The 17,279-nt window shown below is 43.6% G+C and overlaps 1 protein-coding gene across 8 annotated transcripts in view; it reads right to left on the bottom strand.

Moving 5' to 3' along the window:
* Window positions 1-1,483: 1,483 nt before the first annotated feature.
* The window catches only part of ARHGEF6 (Rac/Cdc42 guanine nucleotide exchange factor 6), a 116,283-nt gene continuing 100,487 nt past the window's right edge, over window positions 1,484-17,279 (bottom strand). For 5 of the 8 annotated variants that reach the window (XM_060086995.1, XM_060087002.1, XM_060087000.1 and 2 more), the window contains 10 exons: window positions 16,592-16,678; window positions 15,704-15,782; window positions 14,669-14,814; window positions 13,480-13,617; window positions 11,902-11,922; window positions 10,627-10,720; window positions 9,406-9,495; window positions 6,818-6,917; window positions 5,059-5,113; window positions 1,484-3,905 (listed from right to left, as the gene is read on the bottom strand). In XM_060086995.1, coding sequence (XP_059942978.1) covers window positions 3,765-3,905; window positions 5,059-5,113; window positions 6,818-6,917; window positions 9,406-9,495; window positions 10,627-10,720; window positions 11,902-11,922; window positions 13,480-13,617; window positions 14,669-14,814; window positions 15,704-15,782; window positions 16,592-16,678 — 951 coding nt within the window. In that variant the 3' untranslated portion in view covers window positions 1,484-3,764. The remainder of the gene's footprint in view (window positions 3,906-5,058; window positions 5,114-6,817; window positions 6,918-9,405; window positions 9,496-10,626; window positions 10,721-11,901; window positions 11,923-13,479; window positions 13,618-14,668; window positions 14,815-15,703; window positions 15,783-16,591; window positions 16,679-17,279) is intronic. The other 3 variants (XM_060086996.1, XM_060086997.1, XM_060086998.1) reach the window with 3 other exon arrangements.

The raw sequence follows: 17,279 nt of genomic DNA, 5'->3' as shown, positions 1-17,279 counted from the left end.
CAAGAGCATGGATTCGAGAGGCAGATGGACCAGGGTTTCAAATCCCTGCTCCATACATATTAGCATATTGTTCAACCACTGTACCTTTGTTCACTTGTAAGATGAGGATAACAATAGTGAATACCTCATAGGGTTGTTGCAAGGGTTACAGGAGCTTAACTATGTAAAAGAGTGCAGAGCCTAGCACATGGGAGGTGCCATGTGACAGCTATTGCTTTGGCTCCCTACGCTGAGGTGATCTCAAGCAGAAAGGTAATATCAGGTGCCTATAAAATTGACGGCTACAGGGGCTTTCCTGGTGGTGCAGTGGTTAAGAATCCTCCTGCCAATGCAGGGGACATGGGTTTGAGCCCTGGTCCGGGAAGATCCCCATGCCACGGAGCAACTAAGCCCGTGAGCCACAACTACTGAGCCTGCGCTCTAGAGCCCGTGAGCCACAACTACTGAGCCCACGTGCCACAACTACTGAAGCCCGTGTGCCTAGAGCCCATGCTCTGCAACAAGAATAGCCACTGCAATGAGAAGCCTGTGCACCTCAACGAAGAGTAGCCCCCCGCTCGCCGCAACTAGAGAAAGCCCATGCGCAGCAACTAAGACCCAATGCAGTCAAAAAAAAAAATAGACAGCTACAGAAGTGGAAGTCAGGGGGCTTCCACTGACTATGGCTTCAAGGTCATAACACAGTAGCTGTAATACAAATCCAGTTTCAGAAGATGCTGCTGCCACTACAGTCTGTCACCCATAGGTAGTACAGAAGCCACGAACATATCCTTGGAACCTCCTGCCAGCCAACAAGCTCCAGGAAGATAGCCTCTGCCTAACTGAAGCCTTTCAAACATTGCACAAAGGCATCTCATTGGCAGAACTGAAAATGTATCAGAACCCACACTGTATCGGAACCCTAGCTGCAAGGGAGTCTGGGATAGGTGCTTTTTTAGCCTTGGGGTTGCAGGTGGGGGAGAGGAATGGATGCTGAGTAGCAACAGATAATATCCAGTGCATCTGTCTTGAGGGTGGAGCAAATATTTTCATCCTGACCGCTGACACCAGCATTCCACCTGTGGTCAAAATAGAGCAAAATTGACAAAATCCTGCAAAATACAAAGAGGGATGGAAACAAGACTAAAGATCAAGGGATAAGCTTGAACAAGAAAGTGAATATCTCTTTCTCTTATATTGGAAGGAAAATGGTGAGAAGGGGTACAGACAGTTTATAGGTTGGGGGCAGGAGGAGAGGGGTGGAGAAGTTACAGAAGGTTCTCTCTCAATAGGTGTATTATCTCTTTAAAGTGGGGAACAAATATCATCTGCCCTGAGTGAAAAAGGTAGAAGCTGGTTCAGGGGCCTGATGAGCATGGATAGCTAATGAGGGAAACAGAAGAGGAAGCTGACACAGCATGAGAAACCTTTCTGCACACCAGCTAGCAAAAAAGAAAAAGAAAATGAAGAAGAAACACAGGACTTATTTTATAAAGCAGTGTTATTCTTATTTATTGAAAATGTCCATTTTAAAAGTCTTCAAAATAAAAACAAGTTAGAAAATTTGATCTGTGTAAGAAGGGACATGACAGAAGAGGAACTGAAAGGCCTCGAAGGGCAGCAGTTTGACTACAGAGTAACAGGGACCCATTTATAGAGTACTGTAAACAACACAACTATGGAGACACTGCTGTCAGGTTAACATGGCTTCACTTCCCATATAGGATTATTGAGTGTGAGTGCGGACACCACTCTGCACAAGCTACATTACTCAGAGTACACAGGGCCTCTCATCAGAAGGGCCACGTCCCCAAAACATGCATATGGACACGTCACTCTAAAATAAAGACCTTTCAATATTTTAAGCAATCCTATATACCTTATCAACTAAAGTACTTTGTAATCACAAAAATGTTTCCTATGGATATAGTTTGCACATTTATTGCAAGCCATTGACTAACCACAGACAGGGCAGATGCTATGATCTGTGTTGCTGTTACTGTTGTTTTCCATTTGGAGATGAAGGACGGCATCTCTAAACTGTTGGGCTAAAAACAGAACAACAGCCATTCCTAGCAATCTTGTTCGGTCTTCAGCTTCCAAAGACAGCTGGGTGTGGTTGGCTGAGATTGATCTGCAGGAACAGTCCCTTTCCCGTGGATGGTGTAATTTCTGCTGTGCAGCAAGCAGTCAACAGCCCCGTACCATGTAGTTATGGGAATTGAGACCCACCCTGTACTAGAAAGGAAAAGGGCTTAACAAGCTGGGGAGTTCAAGCTTCAAGTTTGGTTCCTAAACAACATTTGCAAAACCCACATTTATAGGCACCCATCAAATGTATCTGGGAGACAACTTTGCTCAGTCCACTGGTCCTTGGCCTCTCTTTCCAGCGATCTCCTCCACCTCATCAAACTTCCCATCTTTCGGACAGACAGGGGCAGGTTGCACTGCTCTGTCCTACAGCCCCAGGCCAACTTTCAACTGTGCTGAATTTGGATGCGTGTTGCCCTCCTGTGACCCTCTTCTAAACCTGGTTTATCACAGTTCCAATTTCCCAGATACGTACAAAGGCGAGGGTTTGATTCAATGAGCAACTTGAGTAAAGCAGTTCCAGATAATCAGCTTCACTAGTAGCCAGCACACAGCTACTAGAGGGGCCCTTTCTTTCTGGCTATACAAACTGGGCCAACAGCACATTTCTGCAAATAATGCTTAGAGTCCTACTCGAAGAGGCTGATGACTATCACAGCTCCTCACAGCATATATGGTAGAGCAATCAAGGGAATTAAAGCTGTCTGCTAGGGCACAACATCTCCTCAAGTGTAGACTGAAGGATGAGAAGTCGCAATTTGAATATGTGATGTAGAAAAAAGTAAGTGCTCACAGTCTATATTTTTAAAAAGCAAAGCACACACATACCAGTCGACACACCACTTGGTATGCTTGGCTAAAAGCACTGGGGAAATAGAAAACGTACACACAAGGTAGAAGGTTAGGGACAAAACCCATCATGCACTGGCAAGAGATGGGCAACTCTGCTACTGAAGGGGAGGACTGTCCAGTGCAATTTGCTAATGGATTTGGTGTTGGCATGGGTGACCAGAGCTTCTGTCCCACAGAGTTAAAATGTAAACCAACACGAAAGGAGGGAGGACACTACAGTTTTCTTGGTCTTATAGACAAAATAGGGTAGTCATTAAAAAAAGTGTGCATTGAGGACGGCCCGGGGAAGGGCAGCTGGATCACTGGGCAAACGTGTTAGCCTTTCACCCTACACCAGTCAGAGTTCCAGAAGTGTTGCCTTCAGTAAATCAGGTACTGAGGGGCTGCCAGGCACAGGAAAGCATTGGGGGAGAAAGTCAAGTCCACATTTAATAAGCCACGGACGGCCACTTTGGGACAGCAGCCAGCCCAAAATGAGTGACCCGAGATAATGGCTGGTAAAGAGGCACTATGAATTGAAAGCCATCTGAAGACCATGGAAGTCATTTGCCTACATTAGCTTCCCTTTTCTTACTGAATGGAAAAAAATGGGGAGACGTTCACCCCCTCTTGCTTTGACCTCTGTCAAAAAAAATAAACAACCAACCAATAACCAAACAGCAACAAACACTGAACCAAACACACACACACACAGAGAGAGAGAGAGAGAGAGAGAGAGAGAGAGAGAGAGAGAGACTAAGATACAAAATAAAAACCAGAGAAGTGAGCAAACTGAGTCAGATCACTCAGCTGGACATTTCCCGATGCCCTGTGGGCACCCTCTGTCAGCCGCACTGTGATGGTTATGGGAGAATGGAGGTCTTGCTACTGGACTCGGCCCGAATACACTCATCAGTTTGCTTCAACAGCCTCCGGACCAGCTTTTCTAGGTCCCTTCTTGATTTCAACTCTTCTTCCAGGCACTGCTTCATTCTTTTATTCTCCTATGATGGGAAAAGGTTGGTTGGTTACCAAACAAAGGGACCCCGCCTCAGGGCCCCTCCTGCTCAGTCTCTTGGCAGCCTTCACCACTGACAACACTTTCCTGCCTCAAGCTCCTCTCCCTCAGCTTCTAAGACAAGGCAGCCTCTTGATGGTTCTTGATGGTTCTACTTCTCGCTGACCATCCCTTGAAATATAATACAAGCATTCTCTAGGGCTCTGGCCCTGGCCCTCTTCTAATTCAACACACTTTTCACTTAGTGTCTCTTCTCTTTCAACTCAAATAACTACATAGGGGCCTCCCCCTATGGTACTGACCTCATCTCAGCTCATGAGCACCAGGTCCACAGTCCCCAATGCCAACTTAGATGTGTTACAAGCACCTCAGACTCATTACGTCCTAAAGTGAACTCAGTATCTCCCCCACCACCCAAACTTCTCTTCCTCCTGTGGCTCTTGATTTCCGTGAAGGGCACCACCATATCAAAGTAGATACCCAGGTAAAAAGACTCATCTTCCATCCCTGGCTCTTTCTTAATCCCCATATCATGGCGCCATTTTCCAAAGGCTCTAACTCTGTGATGTGCCTTCCTTTACATCTGTGTCCCTCCTCTGCAGCCTGAGCGGCTCTCCCTCCTCAGCTCAGGACTTTATCATGTCTCACCCTGAGTTTTATAATAACCTCCTAAGTGGTCTTCTAGCCTCTGGTCTCTCTCCCTTCAATCCATCCTTTACCCTGTCACCAGGTACAGTCAGTCCTCAAACCCAAGGAAGAGTGTCCCTCATGGAGCACTGGATCAGAGCTGCAGAGGGGCCCACAAATCATGATTTATGGTTCTGTTTACACTTACATGCTCATGAATGACTTATCTTTTCTTAAATTCTGTTTGCAAAAGTCAGGGAACATGAAAGTTGTAACTAAGTTTGTGATCCTATTGTAAATCCCTAAATAGGTATATAAGCAAGCTTCAGAAATTGAAACCCAAGACCACGTGGTAAAATCAACAAAACCCATCTGGCTGACACAAGGGAACTAAGAATCCCCACCTCACCAGCTTGTTCCTGGCCTTCTCCTGAGGGCATCTATCAGTGCACAGCAGTCAAGAGGAAGCAGGCCCGTTAGGATCTGAGAAAACGACTTTCGAATTTCATTACCTGTTTCAGCTCTTTGACCTCATCCTTCAAGGCATAAACAGTATCGACAAGGCTCCTAGAACACAAAGATAAAGTTCATAGATTAATAGATGGCACTGAGATATTGTTAAGTGATACTTAAGAAGAAAAGCAGCTTTATAGAAATACAGATCCTGTAAAGCTGTGGCCTTGCTGGTGGATTGGAAGAGATACTGCTATGAATGGTCCTTGTGTTTCTCATTTTTATGGGCTAACAACCAGCATCACACAAGCTCTTTCTAAGACCGTGTCACCGCACGTTTTCTACACTTCCCTCCTCCTCTGCTGCTTGCTTCCCAGCTTAGGCAAGTACTAAAAAAATAAAACAGACTAGTGTATTGTACACCTATAACTTATATAATACAGTACATCAACTCTACTTCCATTTTTAAAAATAAATAAAAAGAAAAGTCAAGAAAAAAAAGACACTAGGGCTCCTCATAAGGTTTTGATTTCTCTCTTGGGGGCAGGAAGGACCATCACCTGACATATTGTAATGAGAGGTGTCACCAGGCCCTGCCTATCCTACGCTATCTGTGCTATGGCATTGCCCTTCTCACCTATCTGACCCTACCCCATCGTACATGACACAAACACAAAGTCAGGGGCATTATTTCTAAAAGATTCCATATATTCCAAAAAAAGGATAAAGCACCTTGGCAGAACTGTGGAAGAGTCATTTCCTCTCTGGCTCTCTCCCTGGACAAGGACATTGGAGATCTGGGCTCCAGTTCTGACCCTACGACTTACCAGTCCTCTAATCTTAGGTAACCAGTTTTCTTCTCATCCTCTCTTGGTATTATTTTCTTTACATACAAAATGGGGATAATACCACATTCCCTGAAAACTTCATAAAGTCATTGTAGGGGTTAATATAGCTATAATAATAGTAATTATAACGATCATCATTTATTGAGTAATTATCATGTGCTAGCCTTTGTACTTCTTATTCCATTTAACCTCACAAAAACCCTGAAAGTATTACTATCATACCCATTTGACAGAGGAGGAAACTGAGGCACAGAGAGGTGATTGAACTTGCTCTAGGTCACACGGCTAACAAGTACCAGAATCTGGAGTTGAATCAGGGCTGTTATTCTCTTGAGCCCAAGTGCTTTACCATTTGGTCGTATCACTTCATACACCAGACGGAAAAATACATTGACGATGCCAAGCACTGTGAAACATGCTGTCCTATGCAAATTTAGGCCTGACTTCAGAAATGACTCAAGTATAAACAAGTACTTAACCTGATTTTCCCCCGTTAGGTCACCCTCACTACTGTGCAAAGCTAAGTCAGGGACATAATTTCCCTGAATCTCAGTTTCCTCATCTGTAACAGTGGTGAAAGTAACGTTTATCTCCCAGGATTGCGGTAGGAGTTTAAATGAGGTCAAGTATGTGAAAATCCAGTGCCTGAGCCAATAAATGTGAGAGGCATCCATCTGGGCAAGGGAATTGGTGCTATGGCCTTCCCAATGCCTCCAAAACCCATGTGGAGTGGTTATTCTTGCATGCCCTGAAGTCCCTTCCTGACCTCCTCTGCCTCTCCTTTCCCCTTCCCTTTGTTGGGGGGCAGCCCTCCCCAGGCTCCCAACTGCACAGTCAGCCAAGAGGGCCATATTCTCAGATGAGGAGGGACTGTCCTTCCGTGCAGGCTTGGCCAAAGCCACGTTGCCCTGCCAGAACCTTCTTTCCAGCCCCCAGAAAAATCAGAAAAGGTTTAGCCCACTCTACGCACTTTTCTTCAATGATGGTCTGGCCGTTGCTTCTGGTTTCTTCAATGATGAGTTTCTCTTCCTCGGGGAGTAAGACTTGGGGAACTGAATCCTTGCGAGCACCTACAGACAAGGGCAGCAAGAGGCGAGGGAGGGAGTTTACTAGGGGAGACTATTTGTTGGGGGTTAGTTCCTTTCTACTGTTGTTTTTGAGGGGTCTTTGTTGACGGCATCTGGCTGCCTGGCACCCCGAGAGTAGTCATCCAATATTTGCTGACGAAATCCTCCTGACGGGAGAAATTCGAAATGGCCAAATACACTGATTCAATCCTGGGGGCCAGGGGCGCATTTTATATTCAGAGACACAATGTGAAAAGGCCGCTGTGAGAACTGTCCTCAACCAAGATCCCATCATTTCCTGTTTTGCCTCTTCCAGAGCAAAGAGCCAGCCAGTGACCATTCCTCCCTGCGCATCTCTGGGGAATGGCACACCACACCCTGTGGGTTTTGTATTTGAGTAAACATCATGCAGAACGTAGCACTGCACTGGGATGCAGCATGCTTAAAGGGCCTCAGAAGCATCATTCACTCCCATTTGTTCTCTTTACCGTCATACAGGGTGAAGCAGGGTCGGTGAAGACCATTTTGATGGAGGGTAGAGGGGGCGTCGGGGAGATAATCACAATAGCAGCAAAGATGCAGGTGTCCTTACTGCTCTCTGCTCACCATCTCCAGGCTCTGGGATGGAAGAGGTGACAGAGCAGCCATGGGACCTGACCAGACAGCTCTCCTGCACCTGCAACCTCCCCTTCCCTTCTGGATCCTTCCTCTCAGAGCCACTGGCTTCCTCTCTTCTAAGCCAAGTTCCTTCCAGTTGTGAACACTCAGTGCCTTCACTCAACCTCCATCCCTTTCCCGAGGTGGATGTGTCTCTGCCTTCCTCGGGGCCCAGTACTTCGTAGGTGCTTAATAAGTGCATAGCAGACTGGCCGACTAACCAACCAACTGGATGCAGCGAGAAACAATAGCGGCCGCTTCTACGGGTGCAGGACTTCTGGCTGGAGAGGGATGGAGGGTGTCGGTCACCAGGATGTGAAAGTGCTTACCACGTGCCAAGCACTATGCTAGACACTTTGCACACATAAAAGGGAGGCCAGGGGGCTTCCCTGGTGGCACAGTGGTTGGGAATCCACCTGCCGATGCAGGGGACACGGGTTTGTGCCCCGGTCTGGGAGGATCCCACATGCCGCGGAGCGGCTGGGCCCGTGAGCCATGGCCACTGAGCCTGCACATCCGGAGCCTGTGGCCCGTGAGCCATGGCCGCTGAGCCTGCGCGTCCGGAGCCTGTGCTCCACAGCGGGAGAGGCCGCAACAGTGAGAGGCCCGAATACCGCAAAAAAAAAAAAAAAAAAAAAAAAAAGGGAGGCCAGGGAGGACGGGGGTGGGGGGAAATGAGACTCTTGAGGCCAGAATGCCTGCCCGCACCTCTGAGCAAATCTCCCGTCTCTATCAGTGTGAGGAGGACAGGAGGCGGCGGGCGGTGAGGTCAGATTTCGTATGAGGGCTGCTGCTTCTGGCGTCTCCTTGCCCCCCTCTCTTTCCTCGTTTTTGCAATAAAAACTGCTCTCACTTTCTTTTCCTGACTCCTCAAACCTTGTTATCAGGGCTGGGCGTGCCCAAAGCCAGAGGCACGTTTGGTCTGAGAAGCAGAAGGTGTGACAGTCCCCCCTTCAGAGTCAAATGTGTCAACTTTCACATAGAATGCTTTCCCCATGACGACCTGAGAGACATGTTACTTTGGAAGCACCGGTCAGGGCAGTCCATTGAGGAAGCCCTGCCCACACTCAAGCCAGGGTTCAGTGGCTGTCCAGATGGAACATTATGGAGAGCTTATCTCTTACACAGATGCAAGACCCTCACACCAGGTATCCTGAATGTCCATAATAATGAAAGACCAAGGACATAAGCGATGTGACCTGGCTTTTCTAAAAGCACAAGGATGAATCAGAAAGTATTATCTCGCTTTCAGTTTATAGCCTGAAAGTTGTTGGGGGAAATACCCTCACCTAATGGCTCCCTGATAAATTGTAGACATTCTCAACAGGCCCTGCTAAGCAGCTACATTTCCAGATTTTCAGAACAACTCTGAAACTTGAGTTTGGTGAAGCTCTGTTTGCTTAAATATGCAGCTGATCAAAGATAGTATTTTGACTTCCTTTCCAAATCTGCCTATAAGAAGAGATTAGCATCAGTTCACAGACACAGGAACTCTCTGGGCTCTTTAATTCCTAACTAGTGTTGGTGAAGGTATCTGCGTACTTCAAAGGAGAGTGACTTTAAAAAAAAATTATTTTCATTTCTATCACCTCCAACTTTTTTACTCTTGCATCTCTCTTTGTCTCTGGGTGAAAAGAAACAGTGGGTAAACAAACCGCTTGGTAGCTAAAACCAGCTTATCTGAAAGATGCAGCCCTGGGCCCGCCCCTCTGCTGCAAGTCACCTGCTTTACACACCCTGCAGCCCATCTGGGTTGCTCTTCTTTTTTCTAAGAGGCAGTGAGCAGTAGCAAAGAAACATCACTCATTAGAGAAATTGGTTTGGGGGAACCTACTTGAGCCGTGGCCTTGTTGAAAGTTGGCACTGGTACAGTAGGCTTCAATCACTTTCAGAATCTGAGCGTCCTCTTCCAGAGCAGCCGTACCTGTCAATTGTAAGGAATCGTGACTCCTCAGGGAGATACATGCCTCTGGACCCTAGAAATGATGTAGTGCACTCGGGTGCTAGGCACTGGCTTCTCTGACCAATGGCCTTAATGAAAGGCAGGAGAAAAAGCTGACCGGCTGGCATGGTGCAGCAGAGACACATCCACCTTGGGAAAGGGATGGAGCACCAATGAGTTCGGCGCCGAGAGTGGCCTGCTCCGGAAGCCACTCAGAGCTCGAAATTGGAGGGTCCTGCCAGGGTCTCAGAGGCTACAAGGCCAGCCCTGGGCTTGGCGCTGGCCTCAGTACTCAACCCATACACCACACCCTTCCTCTCCATCAAATTTCAAGGCTCACTTTCTCTAGGAAGCTTTCCACCATTAATCCCACCCATTTTTTCCCAACCAGCCAGCCTAGTCACTGATTCTCCCTCTCATTCCCCCAACACCCTCCAACTCATTCTAGAAATGACTGTTAACATGTTGATGTGCACATCCAGGGGTGAGGTGAGGGGTAGGGGAAGCAGAAGCTAGAGTCCAGCAAAGATTTATCCAGACTGTATTTCGGACTGATACACACTGCTCTGTCACCCCTTTGTGATACATCACTTACTCCTTGATGTGTGTCCCAGAGTACCTTGTTCCCAGAGAGGCAAATGTGTACATATCGATTGGCTGACCGACTTTGCAGCCTGCCTCTAAACCCAGCCCTGTTTCTATATGCCAGCAGGCTGCTTCCTTGACTAACTGAGAACATCACTGAACATTAAAATTCCAGAGGATCTCAGGCTTCGGGCCTATTTAGTCGATCTCAGTAAAGGCAAATATCTCAGGTGTCAGAAACTAAGAGGGAAGAAAAAAATGTATCCATAGCAAATGGGTCCCTTTAGTGGTTCTAAACCAGGTAGAGCCAAGTATTCAACATGAAAACTATATAGATGGTTTGTCTGACTAAGACGACATGAAAAGCAGCAGGAGACAGCTTATTGCAAAATCTGAGAGGTGGCGGCCAAGCCTCCCCATGCATTTTTCTTTATGTCAAAGGTGATGCTGAGAACACACTGCTCGAATCCTCTTCTTTCAAAAAATTCCTCATCCATAACCAACTTTCTAAAAGTACGAATCACATACTTTTGCGGATGACATATTCCTCCTCCGATGGCTTTCTTTCAGTCTTTCTTTTGTGAAGAAACTTCTTCATCGTTTTGGGGCTTTTACCAGATTCCTGTAAGGATAGAGGTTTCTTTATGAATTAAAAATTTCCCCAAAAAACAAATTAAAAAGCAAATGAAATTAAATAGAATGGCTCTCTCTTATTTTTGACAGTCTCACTTAGGAGGGTATCAAGATTCAATACTATACACAATAAAAATGGCTCCAATAAACTCTAAAAGGTTAAATAAAACCGAGGCAATGCTATTATCCTCTCAATTGCCATAGAGATGGGAATAAGAATGGTGTGGGCCTACTGCAGAGGCGGCTGCTTCTCTAGGAGGCCAAATGCCTTTAGGGTACCATCTGCAGAGAAAGTAATGGATGTCAATCCTAGAGAAATAACAGTATTCCTAACTTGGTTTATATTCCCCACTGATACAGCTTTAAGGGAATGAAATAACAATTGTAACTATTAATGGGGTATAGACCGCTTTTTGAAGAGCTTCAAAACTATTTAACTAAGTTCTCCTTAGCAACAGTCCCACAAAGAAGAATATCAATTTCCATTTGTGAGACAGGAAAATTAAGGCAGAGAGACTAAGTAAATTCCCTGTAGTCAAAGAGAAGAGCCAAATGAAGGATTTCCTGATAAATAATTTGGGGTTAGGCATAACGTACCTACAGCAAGCTTAAACATACATCTATAAAGACATATTTTTAATTAGTAGGTAAAAGAGAGATGAATTATTGGATTTGCCTTTGCCATATGAATAACCAGCAGGTCTAAAAAGGTGCTCATTAAGTACCCGAGTAAACAGTGATCATCTTATTCCAATCTCCCATGCAATGTATATACAGGATGCATGGATAACAATCACTACCTTAAAAATAAGTGCAACAAAGAATTTAATTTCTTCCACTTAGCCTCAGTGATCCACTTAGACTTGAAAACAGACAAACATGAAAAACTCACATGTGACAAAAATAACAGGAAAAATAGAAACAGCATATAAAAAAACCCCACGGAAAACAGACATTTTAGAGGCATTATAAGATGACATTTCCGTACATAGTTCACAAGAGCCTACTTTTCTGAAGAAAGTACTTACATGTCAGAATTGTATCTTCATATTTTAGCCACCAATTGTAACAAGGGACAAAACAAGCATAAAGGAAAGCTTCATTCATCAAAGGTTACAGCACAGCATTATATGATGTAACTGTATGCCAAAGATATCGTTCTACCCTTACCTTTAAGATATAAGACATCCTCTAAAGTGAATATGTAAAGAAAGAGAAGATGAGCGTGAGAGGTCGATGGTTATAATGACCAAATCCATTTATCAATAATTCTAAAACAACATTTGAAATGTTAGTATTACCATAAATTACACAGAGAGAATATCATCATGTTTCCCACATTAGTTTCAGATGCAATATCACCATGCAAAAGCCCAAGGAATACAGTTCTGTGCAGAAAAACAAATGCTGAACATAACTGAAATACACATCTCCCAGCAGAAACAAAGTGATCATGCCTTAGTTTTAATGGATTAGTTCTGTGAAGGATTAAGTCAACTTTACCCTTCAAAGCTCACCTTAATTTGAACTTAGTAACGGACAATTACAAAATATGCATCATTAAAAAGGGGACTTAGGTAACTATGAAGTGGCACTCCTGGTTTAGGTAATCAGAGGAGAAAATTGGATGACTGCAGGAATCACCGGTCAATCTCCAAAGCCAGCCTGTGGGGCTGTTTCCTGGCCAAATTCTGAATAGAGGTACATAATAAAGATTCGGCTCAAGGATTATTTCTCCTATCATGTCAGGTTGAAAGGATCAAAAAATCCTCCCATATCCAAATATTGTCCTACTTTTACTGCACTAAGAACTGGAGGCAACAATTAAGTGAAACAATTAAGTGAAGCATGGTGTTTTAAATCAAAAACTCAAAATTGAGCTAAGTCTGCGTCACTCATCAAAACACACATTTGACACAAAAATATATGCTGCCTTTGCACCATAATTCTAACATGTGTCTCATAGTTGTCACAGACTTAAATCTTCACTCGGTAAGACCTATTTAAAGAATAGTTACTAATAAATGAGGATCTTTTCCGAAAGCTGAAATGATGAGAAACTTGTTAGGGGGAAAAAAAAAACCACCGTTTGGATGGAAAAGGTAATGCTCCGCACAGTTATGGGAGATAGTGACTGACATTTCCTGACTGCCATTTCTAGACAAAAAAAAAAAAAACCCTTGAAATCCGCATTCTACCCAAATATCAGATGTCCTCTAGGGTTGACGCTTAAAAGCCTCTTTTTAAAAGACACTCCTTTCATTAAATTCTTTTTCTCTTTCCAACTGCAGCAAATAATTCAGACTTTCATAGTTCAGACCCATGGCTTGGTCCCGTAAGACTTTTACTGATTTGGTTTAAGAGATCAAAATGATTCCAAATGCAGACTTGGGACTGCTTGGTTAGCAATTCAATGCTAATGAAGTGGCATTTGTTTGAGATGTGTGTACATCATGACCTATTTATAGAATTATCATATAATCATAAAGGCAAGCCAGAGGCACTCCAGGGGGAGACCAGGGAAACTCAGGCAGTGCACAGAAACCTTGTGGATATTCAAGAAATATGTGTAGATGGACAATGCGGAAATGGAAAATTGATTTTAAAAAAATCACTGAGTCTAGCAATTCGAGATTGACTGACATGTATCACCTATCATCAATTCTAGCACATGCCCACAGAACTCTTTGTAATAAGCTACGAAATCAGCTTGTCAGAAGCATTTTATACCATATGTAGCAAAATTACCTCTTTATAACCTAGCGCTGCTGATGGTCTAAGTGGAGGCGCAGGTCGCAGACAACTTAAGCTCCACGGTTTTATAATTTGAGGAGGCTCCAACGGTCCTCGGGGCTGTCCAGTAGAGCTAAAAGACTGGGAGAATGTCTGATGAGATGTTGGCAGTCTGCCATCTGAACCCCTGGGCCACACACTGAGAGAACAGCAATAGCTTCGTTGCATCCGCAAAGGCAGCCCCAGAAAGGAAAAGATGGGAAAACAAGTCTCCAGTTGGAGAACTGGCGTTTTCCAGTCAAGACTCTGGGGTCTCTAAGGAACAGCACAAAACTCACTCCACATCCCATGTTCCTGCCCTCCCTCTGTCCTGGAATTTCATTCAAGTCAGGTGTTTTCTCCCCTCTAAGGGGGGAAAGTGGAATAACAGTCAACATTTAATGAGTCTGGTCATGTGTGTGGCACTCAATTAGGCACTTAAATAGGTTATTTCCTGAGAAGAACTTAAGACAAACTTTAGCAAAGTGAAGTAACCAGCCAGCAATTGGCAAAGCCAAGATTTGAACCCAGAACTGATGCCAAAATCCCTTGTTCTTTCCACCACACACTGCTCAAAACTGGAATTTGGGCATCAGAGGTTTGAGTGTTAACAGACAACACAGCACATCTTCAATCTCACTCGGCAAGTACAGTAAAATCTCATCAATTCAAATTCTGTGAACTCTAAATTTATGATAAAATGGAAGGAGACAACGCTCAAAGTTCACCCTTAAAGGTTACTGAGGGAATGTGATGCATAAATGAGACTGCATGGAGATGTTCAAGTACTTACGAAGGTAAACTATTTCCTTTGACTTAACACATTATTAACATGAACAGAATGGTTGCTGATTAAAATAAATGCTGTTTATCATTAAAACATCTTAGCAGGACTTCCGGCTAGAAAAACTTTGCTAGCAGTTAGTTGGAGTACCTTAATACTGTCAAACAAAGCTGCACACCTCTAAGTCAAACTCTGTTAATTGGGATGGGTCTCCCTCCATAACAAGAAACCAGAATTAGTGAGGTTTGACTGTACTTCAAACCCTACAAATACAGACTATCCAAAGGCTAAGGGCATGCTCACCACTTCTTGTAAGTCCTCAGCAGGCAGGATTTGACAAGAGACTCAATAATCCCTGGACAAGACAGTCAGACTACTTACGGAATGAGCACTACAAGATGACGATGATGTTTTGGATAAGGAACTGCAAGAGGCGGGTCCTCTGATCAGCCTGTACAGATGCTCCAGCCAATCCTGGAAGTCCTGGTTGTTGCCGCAGTGGACCACAATTCTCTCTACTATGTTACCTGATTAGGAGCATTTGGAAACAAAAGGCAAGGAGGAGCTTGAGCTTGCCTCATTCATAAACACACTTCATTGCAGCTAGGACTTGGGTGTCTAATTTCAGGCGTTTTCATACTTATGAGCTAACCCTGTTGAAACTTCTCTATCAGGAACAGATAAGCTCTGATAATAAAGTAAAGACATAAATGCTCCTATCTGATTTATAAAACCATCCTGGATTTCTACCGCTTACAGAATCTTGGAAGTAGTATAAAACTTCGCTCTAACTAAGACTGGTTCCAATCTCTGGGCCAATACCAAATCTCGGGCTCCCTATTGGGAAAGAAGCGGGTAAAGCCTGCGGCCAGTATCCCAGTGTTAGCCATTGTGTCGTGTCAGTGCAAAACGTGCCACCATCAGGTGGATATCAAACAGGTTTGGCAAAAGGGACAAGAGGCCAAACTGTCACGGAGCATTATGGAGGTGTGGCATTTTGCTCAATTTGTGAAGAAAGTTTCATGGCTTTTCAGCACTTTTAAAAAACACACCCGAATCTTGCTAATTCATAGGCTGGTGATAAAATGGCTCCTCTGCCACCAGGGAACAGACGACAGAAGGGAGGGAAAATTATATTTACATCGGTCCATTCTGTTATTTCTTAGCTCTAACAAGTAGCTCTTATACAAGAGAAGATTGAAACTAATGGCAAAGCCAAGGCTTTTGAATGACCAGGAGGTTTCCCTGCTATCGCTGTAGCCTAATTAACCCAGGAAATGGAATATGCTTTGCCATGCCCATGTAAAACTTGCTCATGGACTATATAACAGAAAATAATAGCACTTATTTATTTAAACCCCACTGCATTTCAAAAAGAATTCGAAGTAGCTACATGAAGAAGAGAAAATTACCTACCAGTGATTTCAAATGTGTAGTCATTCCCTTCAATTTCATCTAATCTAGTCACCACCATTCCTGTTATTGGTATTTTTCCCTACCAGAAAAAGAACATCCCCATTAATTCTGTGGTTATACATGTCTCTGCTTATTTGTTAGATTTTCTGACCCTCTTAGGAATCACTGGTGAATTATGGAGAGACATATTTCTTTGGTCTGTCAGTAGATAATCTGTTTCCCCACTTTAAATTTTAATCAGACAAGAAAGCAAGGGGAAAATGGGGGTTGTGTTTTGCTAACACACCCTAAACCATAAGGTCAGGATTTAATCACAGTTTACTTTTCTAACACATTTTCCTGAGCATCAAAAAACAAAGTAGAAACTCGAATTTCATGAAAATTAGAAATTGCTAGGCCAAGATAGGATATAGGCAACAATAACTTATAATACTCCGTGTTTTGGGAGCAGACTAAAGGAAGTTGAATTTCCTAAGGAGCTGAATGACTTCCATCTCAGAAACTTGAGTCACGTGATGTGACTGTAATAAGACAACCATAGGGGCAAGTCTCAACTTTATATTTTTTCAGCAATAATGATATGATATGGGCCTGGAAAATGCTGTTGCTAATGCATCTAGTTGCAGACTTCAATTTCTATTTACACATTCATAACCTAGCTTATAACCAGAGCAGTGGACATTCAGGATAAACTCATTATGCTAACACATACGCCTCTGAGAGAAGGAACATCTGCTCTTATAAACTGTTTAATTACATGAAGGGTCAGACAGAACATTCTGTCTTTTCTGGCTGGAGCTTTTAATGCCGGAGTGGAAATATTGCATCTGGATGGAAACCTGTTTTCATTACGGGTCTTGCTATTTGCTTTATATGAAATCTACTAACCTGATAGATAAAGCCACTCATCCGAGGACTTGCAGATAACATTATCAAGACACTTGAAAATAACATGAGGTACCGCTCCTCTTTTTCCTGAAGTGGAAGGAAAAAGATTAAATGAAAAATATAAATTGCACATTTTGTTTATTAATAATTTCTGGAATCATTTTTGTAACATAGATTTTATATAAGGCAATGAAACGCAGTGATTTTTTTTAAAAAAAGGATACCCAACTTAAAAGTATAAAATGCATTTACTTTTACTTTGAAAATGGATATAGGCCCCCAGTTTATCTGTGTCCTTCCTATACATAAGAGTTAAATACAAACAACCATGTTTGTTTCCCAAGCATGTAAGCCTGAAAAGTCACACAGTTAATGCCTTCCTGCCCAAGCTGCAACCAGAGCACAATGTAAGTCTCAATGTTCCCAAAGTGAAAATGATTTTACTTTGAAAAGTGGCCAAATAAAGGGGTTTTCAGGTGATAGGAAATTTATTATGCCCTAACATGTATGGTAAACTCTTCCTAAAATTACCGTTAATCAATAACTACACAATAATTATTATACCCATATAAAACAAAGAAGGAAACACTTTTTAAAATGGCTCTAAAGGAAATTTTACACACGAAGGCTTCTCTGAACCCCTTAAACAGATATGCAATGAGTAGATGCCAAAGATGGCGCTGGGCTC

This window comes from Mesoplodon densirostris, chromosome X, assembly GCF_025265405.1.
Source record: "Mesoplodon densirostris isolate mMesDen1 chromosome X, mMesDen1 primary haplotype, whole genome shotgun sequence".
NCBI lineage: Eukaryota > Metazoa > Chordata > Mammalia > Artiodactyla > Ziphiidae > Mesoplodon > Mesoplodon densirostris.
This window is presented reverse-complemented; position numbering and strand designations above follow the sequence as displayed.